Raw genomic sequence first — 20,248 nt, forward strand, 5'->3', positions numbered from 1 at the left:
TTAAAATTAAATGTAACATTTAGTTGGTATTTTCATGAATGAAACAAAAAAAAACTGAAATCTATCAACAAGGAAACTTTGCAACTGTGATTTAATAATGCCAGTCCTGTGCTTAAATTTATTGAATGTGGACATAACAGTCTGTGGCCACAATATTATTAGGCTCATTTATAAATGACGCACTGTACATTATAGGGGGGTTCACCCTTGCGGAGTGACTAACAGGCTTTTGCGTAATTTCCCGCCAGAACACCATACGAAAAGCGAAAGTCGAATGCGAACAATGCTTTTATTTAACCTGCTAATGTCTTTACACATTAGGGTATATTTTGTAGAAGCAGCTATACTGTGTTTCCACAAAGTACCAGAATTTGCCCTGGAATTCACGGCTCCGGATATCAAGATATTAGTCCCGATATTAACATTTTACACAGCGGTTTTTAATCTACTCAGCGAACAGGAGGGTGAGAGGGAATGGGATGAGAAAAAAAGGATGGAAGATTGCGAGAGGGACCGACCGAGGGGAGGAGGGCCGTAATCGGATTATGAAGCCGTAGTTTGCAGATGCCTTATTCCCTCCGCGGTAGGTGTTGCAGATGACTTTACAGTCCATGTCTAAATATTACAATGATACGATTTCAGTGGATATATATCCGTTTGTTAAATTTGGAAATTACCTTGAAAGAAACTTAGTTTTTCTTTTCGTTTATACCTGTGGAATTTTGAGTACGTTTACTACGTTTACATTACTTTTTATAAACGAATGCCAATTTTGATAAAAATCTACTTTGCGTTTTGAAGTGAAAAATGAATGTGAACAAACACGAACCTCCGTGGATCGGACTGCTTTTAAGAACTGTTTAAAAGTCTTCACTCACTCTGGATGTTTAATGCTGAGTGAAGTTTCTGCGCGATTCTAATTTCTTAATACTTGGATGTACTTGGACTGGGTGTCACCGTGCTTTGGATGAAAGTTTTTGCTCCGGGTGGAATTGCATTTACGGGGTTACATGATGCTGATAACGGACGACAGGGACAGAGGAAGATCCTCATCTATCAAATTAAAGCACATTTCGCAAATCAAATATGGAGATGTGCTGGTTCATCCCGCACCAGCTGGGCGGTCAGCATCGCTAACCGAGGAAGACGATCATCCGTCTTATTCTGAATCAGAAGGAGAGGACTACGAAGAGTACGATGATTTTTCAGAGATACCCGACACTAGGAGCATCGCTTCGGATGACTCTTTCTACCCGGTAGAGGATGAGCTGGCAGAAGCCAGCGCCTGGCCGCCTGCGGAGTGTCCTGCGGCGCTTTCTTTTTTCCAGGCGTGTAGCACCAACAATGCAGTCGGGATTAAGATAATGATAAGACAAGGTGTGGCTGAAGAAGAAGTTACGGAAACAGATAAAAACAACAGGGTAAGTTTAATGTTCGCCCACATGCAGCCTACGAACCGGTAACTTTCTAAGAAAAAGTATCAACGCTTCCACTTACACGCATGCGCAATAGCATCCGTACATCCGAGGCAGATTAATGAACTATTTTTGAACATCAACTTACTCGGGCTAAATCGCATTACTCATATGTAACCAAAACCTGTCCACTCGTCTCATACATAACTGAAGGCTTCCACTCGTATTAGTTTTAACGTGCAGCAGCTATAGATTATTAAATACGCAGCGTCCTTTTTTCTGTATGAAACAGTTTTGTGATGACTTTCTAAACATAAATTAAAAATAACCTTAGTAACGTTAACTGTATTAGTGAAACAAACAGTTTGACAAGCCTTCACAAATAATTGAATGAATTAAGAAGTGTATTTTTTATCAAAGCAATGCATTTCACAAGCACTTTTTTCCAAAAATTAGGGTGACGATCCGCCCTCGGTATGTGCCATGTCTTGCACTATTACATTATCCATCATTTACCTAACACGGCTGTCATAGCCCATGTGGCACCGGGGGGATAAGGGGAATAACTGTGATCCTTAAACCCCCTCTGACCCAGTTCGTCCAGAGGTTTCCTCACTGATGTTTTACATTACAATTGACTATGATAACATTAGCTGCAATGTCAGCAAAGTGTGGAGAAGCAGCACTGAAGTTTTTCCGTCATTCTCTTCCCTTCTTTTTTTTACACTAGCAACAAATAACAGAAATCGCAATTGTAGGGCATTTATGAGCAAACCTATAATGAAGACAGCATTTATATTCAGAGGTTCATTATCACTTTTACTTACAGGTGAACTTAATATAATTTCTGCATATTTAAACAGTTTTTCTTTGATTATTTGTCTTTCATTGCTCTGGAAAACGTTAAAATTATTTGTGAAGGCTCTGGAAAAAGAACTAAAATATCACCGTGTCCGCATTTTAGCTACGCGCTGTAGTGATAGATATAAACTGGAACATTCGCGCGTTTAATTATCTCTCGTGGGCTAATTGGGTAAGTGAAGGCGCTGAGCTGGCTGGCCCTGCCTTGTTTTGCATAGATCTGTGCCGCCTCAGTGCTTTATAAACAGCGCCCTATGGAAATAGCAGGCACGTGCTCGAAAAATGCACACTGTAACTCCTAATGAAATCAGGATGGTGCTGACTGTTGCGAAAGCAGCACTAGCACTCTGTCCTGCAGACTGTGTCCAGTTTAAGCAGGATTTTTCAGGCCTAATAGTTGAAATATGAATGTTTTTCTTATATGCCCCCTGAACATATCATTCAGTGTAATTCATACAGTTTGGTTTGTAGTGGAGCAATCACCTACCGGGGCGTTCCCTTACTTGTAAAAGGGACAATGTTCCTTTATAATAAGCAGTTCGGATTTAGTAAAGTTTACGCTGATGCTCATTAATTTAAATTACATGCTGCATTTCTTCGATTTCCCACCCACACAAGTAAGCAAAACAAAATAAAAAAACTGCAAAGTCAAACAATATTAGTCAGGGCACTTAGGAATACATTATTCAGAAGAGTAAGCAAAATGTTACTGAATTCAATTCTGATAACTATGCAAATAATGTATCCGTGGAAACACACTGTAAAGAATTAGCTTAATTTATTAATTAATTGTAATGGTGGACACAAATTAGAATTGTTATGAATAATATGATGGCTCTTATTGTTCTTAGTAATCATTGCTCTTGCAGGCTTGTTTCTTTTTTGTTGGAGAAATGGAAACATAACACATAGCCATTTCCTGAGGGTATACTGAGTTTCAGTTCAGACTGATTACATGATAACACTCAGGGGGGTCTTGAAGGTAGGAAATTAAGCAGTCTTTGTGGTTCCAATTTGGGGAAATACAGCATGGGAATTTCCCCTTTGCGGTAACTTGGCAGTTAAAGTTTAAATAGTATTTTATTTGGTGTTGTCTGTTATTCAATAGTGCCTGAATGTGAAATGCTTAGCCATGCACGCTGCTATGACCTTATATCATCAGTAAACGTGCGAATGCGACAAACACCATCATTCACTTCCCCATTATCCCCGTTCGGCCAGTGTCATTTGATCACCAGCCTCACGGCTGTAGGGTCGTGCAGTTTAATGTGCTCTTCTCTCTGCTGAGTTTACCCTCCCTCTTGTTTTTCTCCTGTGAACTCTGGGGTTTTCCCACAGTCCAGAGCAGGGATGGAATGGCCATTTGGCATACTGGGCACTTTCCCGGTGGGCCGGTGGGTATGCAAACTCCACAAACTGAGAACATGCAAATTCCACACACAGAGAACATACAAATTCTGCACACACAGAACATGCATGCTCCGCATACAGAGAGCATGCAAACCCCCACACAGAGAACATGCAAACCCTGCACAGAGAACATACAACTTCCGCACACACACGGAACCTACAAATTCCGCACACACACGGAACCTACAAATTCCGCATACACAGAACATGCAAACTCTGCAAACAGAGAGCACGCAACCCCCCCACACACACAGAGCATGCAAATTCCACACACAGAGAACATACAACTCCTCACACAGAGAACATGCAAACTCTCTACACTGAGATCATGTGAACCCGCACACACAGAATATGCAAACTATACATACTCAGAGTATAGGTGGTACTGGAAGTATGAGATTTTATACTACAGGATTGCTTGCTGCTATCTTGATTAAGAAGTACGGAAAAGCCTGAAGTGTAGTGCAGTAGGATGTTGTCAGTCAGAGGGCAGTATGTAATTAATAATTTATCTCATTAGGGGGGTGAACCTTCAGCCTTTTCAAACAGATTAGTTGAATGTTTAAGTGGTGATACGCTGAGGGATATACAGTACAGTGTAATGGATATTCTTTCCCCGATTTCCAGTTTTCAGCTGCCTTTAAAACCTGTATTCCAAGTCACAGTCTTTGGCCCAATTCCCGCCAAACATAAATTATGGATTAGGAATCTGGGGAGTGATATAATAGATGCTTTAGGTATATACACTTACTACCAAGCATATATGATGAGTAATTCACAGTGGATAACAGAATGCACTAAATAGTTTATAAGCTAGGTGAGTATGAAATGGTGTATATGAACTATTCTTAAGGGGATCCATCTTCCAGATGCAAGCATTGCACCTTCATATTCTTACTGTGGTCCACAGGTAAGCGAATAATTATGGAGATTATGTCAGTGAAATTAATTTTTGTACTGGAACCAGGAATATCACTTTGTCTGGATGTAGCTCTCTATGCTGTAGTATTAAATACTTTATCTGTGTAAAGACTATGAGCTAGTTACTCAGTAGGCAGAGGCCAGACTAGAAACCACTACTGGGGTATTAAATCTTTTGGCTAATCTGATAGCTCCTTCACTGATAGCTCCTGGAGGAGGTACAATCTCTACCAGGGGAAATGGGGGCTTGTATTTCCCAAAGACCTGCTCACCATTCGAGACCTATTCTTCCTGATCCTCACAGAGATGAGTGCAGTAGAGAAGGAATGGCAAGGTGATTGTGTTTACACTGTAAAAGCAGTGTTTGTGTGGCTGTGTGGGTAAGGAATTTGGGCCCATGTCCGGAAGCTCATTGATTCCAATCCCTTGAATAAGGCCCTTAACACCAACTGCTCCAGGGACGCTGGATAAATACCTGGCTCTGTACTCTGACCCTTTGTTCTCACCTCAATCTACAAGTCTCATAGGAGAGCATGATGGGATACATGAAGATTGGATTTTGCACATGCACCATGTGACAATATATTGATGGGCCATCCTTCAGAACTGCGCAACCTGTTTTTCTGTGTTCCTCCTTCAGAATGCTTACCCAGCTGCTTAATTTGCATAGAGGGAAAAGCCAGCTGGAATTAGGTTACTTTAAAGAAGAAATCCAATTTATAAAGGCATATCCTACATGGTAGGAAGGTAGATTGTAATTTCGCTAAATCTGCATGCACAAAGGATGAATAATTCATGGTCTATAATGGCAGCTGTTTTTTTCCACTGTTCATGCCCACATGTACTGTAGGTTTAAATGTAAAACTAGATGGTTTAGAAAAATTCTCACCAGATGTTGAGGAAATATTTTCAGAATCTTTCTCCTTAATGGCTTTTAGTATTGCTTTTGCCTCAAACTTCATAGTAGGGCGTTTACTTATTTTACAATGAGATGTACAAGAAAGTTACTTTGTAATGTTTTTTTAATAAATCTAATGTAGATGTATTCATCTTGCAGGGCTCGAAACCTTTTCTGCATTGGTTGATCTGTTTCTTAAAGCAACAAAAAATATGTTGAGGTAAATTGGTCATTCAGAGATTTGCTTAGCTATGATGTGATTCATATTGATTCATATTGCTACACTGTAAAAAAAAGTTTTTTTTTACGATTTTTACGATCCATTTCCTTTGAACACTGAAAATTTCATGGTTCTGATTAGAGGACATATGTCTTTCTGCTGGCTTTGGAATGTTGCAGTATCTGACAGATCTGGGGAAATGTTTGTATGATGATTTGAATTTGAAATATGCTTTGCTCTAAGGTGACATATAGGTCAGTGTGAATAGGTCCAGCGACAGATAACAAGTAGAAACTCAAACACTTTACTGGTAAATGCAGTATGGTTTGGCTGTGTTGCTTATCTGTGTGTGATACTAAGATATTAACCTCTTACACAGAGGTTAAAAATACTATATCAACCATAGTGTCCTGACACAGACGTGGGGTGCTATTTATGGATGTGCTGTGTTGGTCTTTGTGCTCAGAGAATAAAACTATATGCACGGGTCATAATCTTGTAATAAAGCCAGTGGTGTTTTTGGCTGACTCCCATTCATAGTGTAGTGGTCAGTTCTGCCCGGAAACAGCCTTTTAATAGTCCTGTTGAAGAGCAGTCTGTAGTGGTGAGTTTGTAGGGTTTTCTTGAAGATTGTGGAGTTCTGGTCAGTATAGCAAACAAGGACTTTTAGACTTTCATCCATTCAGATTCAGACCCTACGTTAGGACTATAGTGACATTAAAGGGGTGTAAATCTACTGAGATCTTAGGTATTGTTACATTGGAAACCTTGTGCAATGTCCCCCCAAAAGTAATTATAATATTAACATAATATATAATCCTTGAAATAATGCTGTACATTCGTGTCTCTACCTCATTATCAGGTAGATTTTATTTTTCTGAAATGGTAATTAGCTTAAACCTGGGGCATGTAGTCATTACCACATTGCTGTATATTTATGTAGCCAACGTTGGCTGATGAATTGCTTTCCTCAGCAGAGGCAATCACCAAATTAGAGAGGAACGTGGAAGGAGACCCCCCGCCCCAAGAAAAAAAAAATGCATCTCTCCCTAATTGTTCCGGCAAAGAAGGGCGTCTGGGAGTTATATTTAAGCACGCGCTGGCGGCAGCGTGTCCGCGTGACTGGCGGCTGGTGGCCTCGCGCCGCGCAGGGCGTGAAAGATGACAGACACGGAGTGGAATAATAGTTTCGGACAGCCTGTGGGGCAAAAGACAGCCGTCAGAAAAGGCGGCGGGAGGCGGCAAGTACACAGAGAATAGGGCGTTTAGTCATAAATGCACTTTCAGCGTCTGTTTTGTTCTCCTCAGTAAAAAAAAAAAAAACGGCCAAGTTCTGTGTTGCTTGATAATACCAATGTCTGCGACCGAAGTAAACGAGTGCCGGTGTGACTTGTAATGTGCCGGTAAAGCCGGACAGGGAAGGATGGCGCTAAGCAGATCAGCACCACACTGAAGGGATTTGGGATTTACCGTGTCCCGAAGGTCTGACAGCCTAGCGAAATGTATTAACTATTTGCACTGCATTGCATTAGGAATCAGGAATCCATTTGCTTGGAAATCTCTATGGAGAATGTGCATCTATTCAAAGTTCAGATTACAGCTGCAGTCACCTTGTGAAGATACTGAGATTGTGTCTCTTATAATCTAGGGTTTACCTAGACTGTATTAGTGCCAGTTACTGCAAACATGTTGCTTTACGGCGTTTTGCCATTGTTTCCTTACCCAAGGAGAAGTTTTGCCACTCAACCCCATAGATCAGGGTTATTCAACTCACGGTCCTTCGAGGTCCTAGCACTGCTGGTTTTCCAGCCTTCCTTTACCTGTCAGTCAGGTGTGAAGCCTCTGACCAATCAGAATCAGTATTTATTAAACAACTACCTGGGGGAACTGAAAACACGGCCTGGATTTGGAATAGAGGTCCAGAGTTGAAGAACCCTGCCATAGATCCTAAGCAGTTTCAAGACAGAGAGTTACATAATCATTATGATCTAATGAATTATGCGTAGCAGATGTCTGAAACAGGAGATCGTGATAATATCTGTTATCATAATAATATACAACACATTTTTATTTGTAAGTTTCCGTTATAGATTTATACGTTGTTACCCTGTATCAAGGTAGAAAATAATTTGTAATGATATTCCAACATGACTATCCCTTCTTATTAAAAATGACGGCCACCTGCAAGCTTTCCAGATGGACGGCCCTTTGCCCCTTGGTAAAGGGGTATAATATTCTCGTTGCCCCTGGTTACATGCTAAAGGCCTGCCTGTTCCCCATTGGCCACACCCTCACCCAGATTATCCTAATCTGTGATTACTGTCTCCGCGCTTAGTCTTGACATTTGATTTTGTCAGCCCTGGTGGTCTGGCTGTCTGGGTTTTGAAATTGAATTGAATTGGATTGAAATACCAATGCACGTCTCATTGCATTATCAGCCACCAGAAACCAAACAATATATCTATTATATGTTTGTGACAAGGCTATAAAAGTTCTATATTGTGCCTATGTCTGGATATTATGGCTGGGACGATTATTCGACGTAATCCACGATGTCGATTATAAAAATGCATCGACGTGGAATTTTTGTGCTGATACGTTGTGTAAAACTACGTATATATTTTGTAACTGCAATGTAATAAGTGATATGCTAAACGTATACTGTGAGGTAAAGTATACTTTATCCCCTCGGGAGCACGTTAACACAATCGCGCAATAATATTAGTCTGCTAATAACTGAACTTTACTATCCACCGAATGATCTCTTCGCTACTCGAGAGGTACAATATTTTATTTATTGGACCTGCGGCATGGTTTTCATTTACAATAAAAAGTTATTCCGCTAATAAGATGGTTAGTTGTTTCACTGCTGGCATCATTAGAACTATATCAATTATAGATTGAATTCCAATATAGTTTGTCTAATATCGCAGGTGCCAGCAGTGCCGCACTATTTTGTAAGGCATGCACTGGCCAATCATGTAGCACTTCTCTTATAAATATTAATGAGACATCGCCTACCACGCTGCAAAAATGAAATTTGCCGGCCGCCCTGCCCCGCCCCGGCCTCCCGCGCACAAGGCGACATGGCCGCGTCCAGCAGAGCTCCAGAGCCTCTGGAGAAACACACGGCAAAAAAGCCTCGCACGCGGTATTCCAAAGTTTGTTAATACTTAAGCAGGGTTCCCGCGGGGTCTTAAAAAGTCTAAAATTCAGAAAGTTAAATTTAAAATGTCTTAATCAGAATCAGAATCAGAATCGGGTTTATTGCCAAGTACGTTCACACATACAAGGAATTTGCTTTGGTGGTTGGTGCCAGAGATGTGGAGGTAGATATATCAGCATATAAATATATAATATAAATAAAATGTACATGGGGTATGTTCAGGGTGGAATATATACATATGTAACATACTTGTGTTAGGATGGGGAAATGGGATTTGAGTGAGTGTTCCTGGCCTTATTGATGAGGCGGGCCGCGGTGGGAAAGAAACTGTTCTTATGCCGTGATGTTTTGGTCCCAATGGACCGCAACCTTCTGCCAGAGGGAAGAGTCCGAAGGAGTTTGTGACCAGGGTGAGAGGAATCGGCCATAATCCTTCCTGCTCTTTTCAGAGCCCTGGACTCGTACAGGTCCTGTAGAGGTGAAAGGTTGCAGCCGATTGTCTTCTCAGCGGAGTGAATGATGCGCTGTAGTCTGCTCTTGTCCTTAGCAGTGGCAGCAGGGTACCAGACAGTGATGGAGGTGGTGAGAATGGACTCAATGATGGCAGTGTAGAAGTGCACCATCATAGACTTAGGCAGACTGAACTTCTTCAGCTGCCTTAGGAAGAACATTCTCTGTTGGGCTTTTTTAGTGAGAGAACAGGTGTTCATCTCCCACTTAAGGTCCTTGCTGATCGTGGTGCCCAGAAAAAATGCCCAGATTTTCATCCTAGGTCTTAAATTTAATTTACCCAAGTCTTAAAATTCTTATCTCCGTTCATTCCCAAAAAGCGTTGTCTGCAGAAAATAAAATAGTAAAACGCTGTAAAACTAATACATTGGTTGTGTTTTCTGGTCTGCACCGGTGTCTGCGTGGTAATAAAACTACAAATCCCATTGCGTGATCACTGCAGCTAGGCACACAAACAGTTTGAGAAGGGTCTGGCTGCAGAATGTGCACTTTCAGCCACTGACGTCAGGTGCACGCTCAGCCACAACAGGAAGTTACGTTCCAGACCCATCAGCGATAGGTGAAAATCCGCGATATAGAAAGACCATATACATAAACTTTTTATAGTTTAAGCCTTAAAATACCACTCCCACATGCTTTAAACACATGTGAAGTTATTAAAACGCACTTTGTAAGCACATATGATATGTGGATGTTGGGCTAAGGATATGAGTGACATAAAATATGAGAATTTATGGTATCATTCGAATGTTTCTAGTAATGCATCATGTTGGTCTTAAATTTTACTCATAATGGTCTTAAAAGGTCTTAAAAAGGTCTTAAATTTAACTTACTGAAACCTGCAAGAACCCTCTTAAGTCATGACACCTTATCTGCACCTCTACTGTAGCTGACGTTAATGACGCTGTTTCAGCCGTTTTATATTTTCTGTTTACTTATTCTGTCACGTAAGAGTGAGACAAATTATCGTTTACGACTACTATTACACACTGCAGCCTAAATCGTTCATTGCTCACTGAAGTAAGCTTAACTATAAGCTAGATTTGCTAGTGTCAAAAAACAAGAAACATGTTTCTCTAGTTATGAAATCATTCCATGTTTTAGCATCTATTTCAATTTTCAAGATTAATTGTTTAAAGAAAAATTGTTTGGGACAGCACTACTGGATATTACTCAAAGATACATAGTACATCTGTAACATTTGACTGTTAAGAGTCAGAGACTTTCTTTGCATGGATGGACGTGTCAAGAAATGAAAAGGGAGCCCGCCCCCCGCCAATGAAATCTTTCACTGGAACCTATTATAAGAAGCTTACACCACTGATTTGGGGTGTGCGATTTTGCCCAAGATCATGCACTGTGCTCATGACCGTATTAATAAATTCCTGTTTCCTTTTTGCGGAAATTATGTATTTTATTTAATGCTGTTTCATATGGAAAACTATAAGTATAATGTTTTCCTTGCAACGTACAAAGCTTAATTTTATAGAATAAGAAGTGAAATGTAATTCAATGAGGGATATAGATGTCCTTTTATCTTGTTTGAAAAACAGCGCACTGTGGAAAAGAGAAAATGATTCATGTTTCTTTCATTGTTCCAACAGGTTTGATTTCTTAGGTTGCTTTATTCAGAGCATATAGTTACTGCAGAAACTTGTGTCCCGGGGGACGTTGAGGGGAAGTGAGTGTTTACAGTTTGGCTTAAGTTTGGGACCAATTTAAAAACTAAAAACGATAACAGCCCTTGAGCTAGTGCACTGATCATCCAAGGGGATTTAAATGGTTACATATGTATGTATGTTTTTTTAGTAGATTCAGTGCATTTTCTTTGTGGGATGTAAATGGTAAAAAGAACTGGATTTGTGGCATATGTTGGTTGGGGAGGATTAATATGAATGAGGTGCTGTCTCAGACATGTTGGATTTTGGAGGTAGGCGAGCTGTAGCCTGCGGATACGCTTGTTATCGGCAGCGCATGAATCGGTAAAGGTGCTGAGTGAATGTGGTAAATGGGGTGGGGGGGGGTCATAATATATTTTGAGGGCAGCCCATAATGAGAATCAGCCCCCACTCTGCCGTAACAAAGGTGCACAACAGCTACTGTGATTTTTACATGAACCTTTCCCCACGATTGTGGGGTTTCCAGAACGCAGACTCTGAAGGTTGCAAACCTTTATTTTTCAAACTGTTACTTTTTCCTGCTGAAGCATTTTGAGATATGCTTTTTGACTAATTGTGCAGGGAGAGCACAAACTAGTAAGATGGCAAAAATATTGGATTAAAGCATGAAATGTAAACTGAGATTTTGCCTCTGCACCTGTAAGAAGAGAGAGTGTGTGAATGTACATTTCATGGGCTATAAAACCAGGCTGCCACAAAAAGATGAAAGATGAGTGATCTTAAATGAATCAGCACTGACAGCTTAAAGTCACCTGACCACCGACATTGAAAGATGAGTGATCTTGAATGAGCACTGACAGCATAAAGTCACCTGACCACTGACATTGAAAGACGTGATCTTAAATGAATAAGCACTGACAGCATAAAGTCAGCTGACCACTGACATTGAAAGATGAGTGATCTTAAATGAATGAGCACTGACAACTTAAAGTCACCTGACCACCGACATTGAAAGATGAGTGATCTTGAATGAGCACTGACAGCATAAAGTCACCTGACCACCGACATTGAAAGATGAGTGATCCTAAACGAATCAGCACTGACAGCTTAAAGTCAACTGACCACTGACATTGAACTATTGAATGATTTTAAGAAATCAGTACTGACTGCTTCACATTCAATCACCTAAGTAGTGACATTGAAAGATTGCTTTGCATCAAGAAAAGTAGTGAAAGTAATTCTGTACACAATTTTTTCCAAAAGGTTCTCATAAATTTTAAAAAGCAGGCTGAAAACCCACATAAAATGTTTACAATGTTTTTCTTAATATTTCATTATGTGTTAACCAGAAGATGATCAGCTTTTTTTTAAATTTTAATATCAGCTGTTCACAACAATAAAAAAATACATCAAATTAGATGAGGTTTCCAGTTTCTATTAGATTTTATTTTATTAGAACATCCATCACTTTATTCAGATTTGCAAAGCATAGATTAATCCATGTGTTAAGCTGCGAAAAACAGTGAATCCAAAAGCAGGCTGAGGATCTCTTGTTTGGGCTGTTCTTCTGGTGACAGCTGTCCTTAGCTCCATGGTAATTTAATCACGACCTCCCACGCGGCGGAGCTTCCATTTCCAGTTTTCTGCTGTAACATCTATTTAAGAATTACGTGAGGAGGGGGAAACAGCTCCACAACCAAGTCTGCTTCTGTAATGGACAAGCTGCTGACTCGTTAAGTAGGATGATCATGATCTTCTCAGTGTGGGCTCGGTGAAATGAAAGGCACGCCATAACTAGATTGGGTTTCCTCTGAAGACTCTGTACCGCCACAGTTAAATTTCAGTAATTGGGCTGGTTCAGACACTGTGGCTCAGTGGGTAAAGCTGTTGCATTATACCTCCGCCACTGGGAACTGGTATGTCCCTGCTCTGCTCAGTGTGAAATGTTTCCGTAATGCTGCAGTCCAAAGACTTGCAGTTAGGCTTATTAGCGTCTTTGAATTGCTCATAGTGTGTGATTGCGTGTGCCCTGTGATGGACTGGCATTCCAGTTAGGGGGGGGGGGGTCTCCTTGCCTTGTGCCTTATGCTGCCTGGGATTGGCTCCCTGACCAGGATAATTGGTTGGAAGATGGTTGGATTTGGCTTTACTATTATGGATCATATCTCATTGGCATAATTAGAATATGTGTAAAAATATGTAATCTTTACATTCATTATGGACCTTTTTTTGTTTTCTCACACAAACACAATATTCTTGTAACATCTTAGCTGGCTTGGGCAGTAAATATTCATAGTTATTTCTAGCTGTGATTTTTGTGGTAATCCCCCCATTAAAACATCACAGAAACACTGATGATTATGACAGCTGTCGTTCCCATATTCCTCACTGGCGAGTTTTAATGGATTTTGGGAATGTGGTTCAGCTATCTCACAGGAGTAATTCATGCATTTTGATACATGTTGAATCTCAGTCCCATATTAAGCAGTCAGTTTTTCACAAGGTACTTTACAGGATTTATGATTGCTAACAGAATGATCGACCGCTCAGAGTGAGAACTATGTGTCAAATTAAAAGTAGCATAATACTGCAAATTAGCAGAAAAGCATAGCCATTGAATAGTATTTTTTAGATATGAGACGTCGGGCAGAACACCATAGTTGTTAAATACATCTTTCTCGGATATATAGTCTACTAACCATATACAGCTCTAGTACAATGTAGCATGGATTATATAGTGTGGTACACAGGGATTGATACATAAATGCATTATAGCTTTCTATTTCCCTACTAGCTAATGTGCTAACAAATTAACAGTTTACATAATAGAAGTGAGTGCTGACAATCTGATATGGGTCTGTAAACATGTCCTTTTTAAGGTGGTGATCGAAGCCTTCTTTTACAGGCCTGTCCAAATTCTTCCATGTGAGAGTCATATTTTTGTCAAGCATTTTCTGAAATATGGCTTTTGTGAGCTATTGTCAAATTCGAGATTGAATCAGGGAGCCCTTCTAACCCTGTTATGTCCTTGCAGACGGGGCTGCTGGTCGCTTGCTATCAGGGCTACGTTGACGTCGTCATTGCACTAGCACAGTGCCCCTTCGTCGACGTCAACTGGCAGGACAATGAAGGAAACACAGCTCTCATCACGGCTTGTCAGGCAGGTAAGAGCTCATTACAGCCACCATCACAAGAAGCCTTTTTCATCCCCTGCTTCTTGTGCTTAGGAATTATTTACCTTTTTTATAAATCTAATGAGTATTTACTAGAAAAAAACAAATCACCAAGTATTATAAGCAGAACATAGCTGAATTATTTAGCAGAGGCTGGTTGACATTTATAGCACTTTAGCTTAAATACGATGCATTTTCATAAGTGCTAACATAATTAGGCCCAGAGGCACAGTAAGGGCAGGGATACCCTGGCATATTTAGGGAGCCAGCACTTTACAGGGGACTTTGAATGCATAAAATTATATGAAAAATTGGGTGGGGGGGGGGGCCAAGGTGACATTTTATCAGGGGACCCGGAATTTCTAGCTGCACCCTTCATTAGGTCTCTCTGGATTCAAGGCTCTTGGTCCCTGTCTGTATGTCTGTACCTACTGCTGTAAAAGTGCAGAGTTAACATTAGGTCATTTGTTCAAATATTTGGTCTTTTGCGGCACACCAAATACGTGGCGGGGGGGGGGGGGTTAGAGATTAAAATTTTCAGCCAGACTATAATTAACTCCTATTTAAAATCTAATGGACTTCCATTAAATATAGTAATTAGATCCCCCGCTTTCAGCGCCCCCTCCCCGCTGCCTGCCCTCGCATGGACCATCGCTCAGGCCGCAGGGAAACAGTTACAATTGCTGTTTATTGGCATCCTGTCTGCTGTTGATTTTCTGCAGCATTATTCTTCAGTTTTATGTGACTGAGTTTCCTGGGATCTGGGGAGAAGAAACATTTTCCATCTATAAAGTATTTTGTTTCCCCATTGGGATGAACCCCTTGGAAAAATGTGTGATGATAAACACTTCGAGGGACTGGGCGACTAGGCCAGAAGAGCAGTGTTTTATGAAATCAGTGTTTTATTACAGTGAGCCGAATAATGACCATCTCCATATGCTTTCAGGACATATAACTATCTGCAACTACCTGCTCAACTATTATCCCGGCCTCGACCTCGAGCGCAAGAACTGCCACGGCTTCACAGCCCTCATGAAGGCCGCCATGCAGGGCAGGACAGAATGTGTCCGGACTCTAATGTTCGCAGGTACAGTTACGAAGATCCTTGGTCCAAAAAAGATGGGTCCAGGTCCAAACCCAAATCCAAAGCTAAATGAAAGGCACGCAGCTTCTCAAATCCAAAATCAAATCCAACAACGGTGTTTGCTCACAACTAAAGAATCGTGTAGATGCGTAATACTCACGAAAGGTGTTTCCTTACACTAAAGCAACGTGTAGACATGCGATGCCCAAGGTCTTGCTACCTTCAGGTGCAAGGTAGATTCAGGACTGTCGCTTTGTGTTCCTCAATGCTGCAGATGCTCTGGTGTGCATGAGTTGTGGTCTCCCAGTCATGAATACTCAACAGTGTAGTAAAACCATTAAGTCAATACCTTAGATGTCATATATTGTTCTACAGAATACATTTAACTGCAAAGTGCTTTCAAAAATGAAAATTAATTATGATGACTAAATAAAACTGTACAAGAAATGTACAAGTAATGTGTTATGGAATTAGTATTTGTGCAGGGCTGCAAAAATAGCAATTTCAGAAAGACAGCTTGCATCAGAAAACATTTTTTCTTTCCTGTAATGATACTGGAGAACAGTGAACCCATAATTACTACATCACCATGCTGCCAAAATGATGGGAGCATTTTCAGAAAGAGGCTAACTGTAATTTTCAGGGCAAAATAAGGAAAACCCAAGTGTTATCAGTTGAAAATAAGAACTGGTACAATTACATTTATTCACATTTGTTTATTTAATATATAGAAATATAAATTCGTAAAAGCCACAGAGGACACAAAATGTACAAAAAACATGAAGGATAGATACATCTTAACTGTCTAGCTAGCTACATATTATTATCCAGTCACGTCTACTGATTCTCGTCATGTGACCGTTATATCACCTGCAGTGTTCCGCCCTGAGGTCCATATTACCAGCAGACATGTACCCAAACAATGGCGATGATCACAGTCCTCCCGTACAGCCAGAGAAGGGAAGCAGGCCTGGTACCGGTTCTGAGAATACGCGTTGGCGGGCAGCAGGCAGTGTTTTTAAAGGGCTGCAAACAGATACCAGCCTGGTCCATGACATCATTTGGCTTGTTGGCCCTCAGTAGATGACTCAGAATCCAGTACAGGAGGGTTGCAAAGGGCTTCAGAAAAGCCTGATGTATGTCTGGAGAGCAGGCAGGCGTCTGATGTGCAGGACGTGGGTTACAGTGTCACTTCGGTGTCGTACAATTTGACCAAAACACCTGCGTTGTTTGCAAACACAAATAAATATCTGTAATATCCTCCTGAGACCCCACCCATTCATTTATGTCCATTGCAGTGGACATTTTATTTTTGCATATATCTTTTCACTGATGTTGGGAAACATATTTATTCCTGTTGTACACTAAAGAGGACATGCTGTGAAATTAAAAATAAATTTGAAAAAATCTAAATTGTAAGATGTCTTATTCCCTCCAAAGACAACCTAAAATTGAAGGACACTTTTTCCCTTGGGTCTCAGGAGGATATACATGCCTATGCTGATTGTTCTCTGAACTGTCTAGCAGATACTGACTGCAGTTGTAGAAAATATCGAGAGCAAATGGAACCGGATGCTTTTAACTGTGAAAATATTCATTAACTTATTATAATCTTTCCGGTTCAATGGTAAAAACCCATGTGTCTGACATTTGCATTTTGCGTTATATCACACGTGCAAGGTGCTGTTTTGCAAAGCACGCTGTTAACTGTTGCCTAATGACAAATATAAAAATGAATATGGCACTCTCTAGATTAAATAAAGCCAGAGTATTTTTATTTTCTTGTTTTATAATGTCCAATATTATTATTGCAAGAAGTGATGCTTTTAAATGGTGTTTTTCATAGTAATTATTAAGAATTAAGTCTATGTAATTGTGTGAATTATTCAAATTTATATATAGGAATTAGTGCATTAGTGTGTTTAGCCTTGAAATTGGAAGGTTGTTGGGTTGAGGCCCAGGAGAGGCGTTATATTAGATGGTCTGTTTCCAGCTGTATACATTTTAAGCTGCTTTAGATAAAAGCTTTAACTGCAGCTCAACAAGTAGAGCAAAGTGCTAACAATGCAAAGGTTGTGGATTCAAGTCCCAGGGAGCAGAGAACTGCAGCACTTCCTCCTACTGTGAGATAAATGAGTATGATGTAAGAAGCCATTGTGTTTTGTCCGCTGCATTAGGGGCGGACCTGGGTGCCCGCGACCCTGGGCGGAAGCTGGCGTCTTTGGAGTGGGCCGTGTTCACAGGCCGCCACGAGACGGCTCGGCTGGTGACACGGCTGCTGGCCAGGCCCTGCCCGGAGCAGTTCTCCGAGTCCTACAGGCTGGAGTGGTCTCCACTGCCTGACCCGGTGGCCAAGGCCAAGAAGCAGAAGGGCTGCCTGAGGAAGGTGACGGAGGCCATCCGCAACTCCTTCTTCTTCAGGACGCGCGGGGAGCCGCAGGAGGACGGCGTGATGGACCACATGGTGCGCCTGACCACTGGGATAGGCAGCCCCTTCGTGGCCACGGCCTGCCAGACGGTGTGCCCAAACAGCCCGCCTCGCGTCGGCAAACGGCGCTACTCTGTGCAGGAGATCCTCAAGAAGCAGCGGGCGGAGCAGCTCAAGAACCTGGGGTCTGAGCACCTGGACAGCTACAAGAAGCTGTTCCAGAACTCCCAGGTGACTCTGGTGCCCAGGAAGAAGGAGCGCAGGGCTAGCCTGCAGTCCCGGGACCCGGCGGGCGGTGACGCGGTGGCGCTGAGGCGCACCAGCCTGCTACCCCTGCATCTGGTACGGCGCCGGAGCGTACGGCCAGGCATGGCGGTGCCCAAGGTCCGGGTGACCAAGGCCCCGGCACCGCTCTACGTGCCCGAGAAGGAGCAGCAGAAGAATGGCTCCGTCAATGAGAACCTTCTGCAGATCCCCAAGTGGAGGTACAAGGAGCAGCGGGAGGAGCGGAAGAAGATGGAGGAGGCAGAGAGGAAGAAAAGGGAAGCACAGTCTGAGAAGAAGCGCACGTTTGCAGGGAGGAGGACATAACGTTCTCCTGGCCACTTCCTGTCAGGGCATTAGCCCTCGCTGCTGAGCTGAGCCACACACCACGCGAGAATTTCATACCTGAACAAGAATTTGTATTTATTTTCCTATTTATTGCTTGGAGAGAAATAATTGATTTTTATAAAACTTTTTGTAGATTGTCACAGAGGAAAATCCACTACTAGTGACCAAAGGATCAGAAACCAAATTGTTTTGATAGCCATAGAAGACAAATGAACTGAGCCGACTTAGGTAGCATATTAATAAGTAATTTACATGTGATATGGCCAAGTTTTCCAACTCATTAGCTTGGTTAAATGCTCAATATGGTGTAGTTAATTCACTACGAATGACAACTTTTGCCCAAACACTTTTGTTCAGTAGCTGATGGAAAGTGAAACCTGACAGCAAAATGAAGGTACACTACAGGAGCAGAACCATCTTAACGTCTAAATGCCATGCGATGAATGTACCCCACCATTAAATCGTAGCTAATCGCAATTGCGAGATACATCTCATCTTCAGACATGATCGCAGTTTCCATCTACATTTAATGAAATATAGGGTACAGTCTCTCTGCACTGACAGACCAGCTACCCTACACCACGAGAAAGTCATACATTTATAAATTCCAAATGGGCCAAATTTATTAATAGCCAACAGAAGACAATTTAACCTTCCTGAATGTTAGCTGGCTGTGCCAGGAAATGTGCCTGTTAGGCTAAGCTGGGCCATGGCTGGCTCCTTTAACAAGACCGACTCGCGTATAATCAGAGTACCTCTCAGATGGTTTTATTGCTATTCTGCTTGTCATCTCCATGAAGGTTTACGTGAGTGGCCCTACACTAAAGTAACCCATTCATATCTGCACAGATCTGGACATCCCCTTTATAGCGGTGAGGTCATTTTTGTGGTTTCACCATAGGCTTCTGGGTGGAGAATCATACTCCAGGCTCTTTCAAAACCGATTGGGTAGTTGAGCTCAGTAAAGCTAACACTAGTGGGAATTTTACTTACACAAAAATTGTAGAGGAGGTGGGTCCAAGCAACTAGACTAGTCCTAGTCAGGACCAAGACATCTGATTGGTTGGTCCCTCCTCCTCTAGTTGCTTGGACAGACCTCCTCTTCAGTCTGATTGGTTATCTCTCTGGACCAATCATTTCTGTTCTGCCCTCAGAACACTCAGAACACTTCCATGAGTAAACTGATAATCTCCCAGTCTTAGTATTTAAACGGTGACAATGCAGCAGTCTGTGTTGCATTGATCCATCTGTCCCTGTGCGTTTTATCCATGAGCTCATCACACCCAAGGCGCGTGGATGATGTGCTCCTGGAGAACGTGAGAAATCCCTCACCACTCTCACGGCCCTCATGGGAGCCGCATATCATGAGATCACCCCTCACTGACGGCCAGCGTCTGCTCCTTGGGCTGTCCTTCAGTCACGGCATCACAAAAGAACCATCTCAGGAAGATTCCTCATGCTGTCATGTTTGTCAGAGGAGTGTGTCTGGAATTGAGGAATTAGACCCAAGCTCTGTGAAAAGCTCTCAGAAAAATCAGGTTCGCTTGAACACGGTTTGGTTTCCCACGTGCCACGTCATCACCTGGCCCCCCCTGTAGCTGGGATGCAGCCTGGGGCGAGCGGCACGGTGGTCACTGTCGCACGGCTAAGGTCGGGATGACTCCACTCCTCATCTTCTAAATGTCCATGAAGAACACTGATACAGCAGCACGGAAACTTGTTTACACTGTTAAGATAATGATGCTAAATGATACATGTGGGGAAATGTAACTGGAACCAAGGCCAGATGCCACTGTGACGGCAACACTGTCATCTCCGGCCTGAACCTTGTATTGTTCTTAGTGTTGACCTGCAGCTTTGGTGGCATGTATTCAGTGAAAGAGGCACTTGTAGTAAAAGTGTAAAAAATCTACTGCTTTTGTTAATCCCTA

At 41.9% G+C, this 20,248-nt stretch overlaps 1 protein-coding gene across 1 annotated transcript; it reads left to right on the top strand.

The window, feature by feature from the left end:
• Positions 1-225: 225 nt before the first annotated feature.
• ankrd33ba (ankyrin repeat domain 33ba) lies at positions 226-20,229 on the top strand. The gene is made up of 4 exons (XM_023822436.2): positions 226-1,421; positions 14,055-14,184; positions 15,140-15,280; positions 17,455-20,229. Exons 1-4 carry the CDS (start codon positions 1,011-1,013, stop codon positions 18,294-18,296), a joined length of 1,524 nt encoding a protein of 507 aa, XP_023678204.1. The 5' UTR covers positions 226-1,010; the 3' UTR covers positions 18,297-20,229.
• Positions 20,230-20,248: the final 19 nt, after the last annotated feature.

Source organism: Paramormyrops kingsleyae, chromosome 15 (genome assembly GCF_048594095.1).
Source record: "Paramormyrops kingsleyae isolate MSU_618 chromosome 15, PKINGS_0.4, whole genome shotgun sequence".
NCBI lineage: Eukaryota > Metazoa > Chordata > Actinopteri > Osteoglossiformes > Mormyridae > Paramormyrops > Paramormyrops kingsleyae.

Bases quoted from the DNA above. Each gene is read 5' to 3' on its own strand.
- ankrd33ba (XM_023822436.2), top strand. From the start codon at position 1,011: ATGATGCTGATAACGGACGACAGGGACAGAGGAAGATCCTCATCTATC. The intron at 1,422-14,054 runs GTAAGTTTAATG...ATGTCCTTGCAG, and splicing joins AAACAGATAAAAACAACAGG to ACGGGGCTGCTGGTCGCTTG. The intron at 14,185-15,139 runs GTAAGAGCTCAT...ATATGCTTTCAG, and splicing joins CATCACGGCTTGTCAGGCAG to GACATATAACTATCTGCAAC.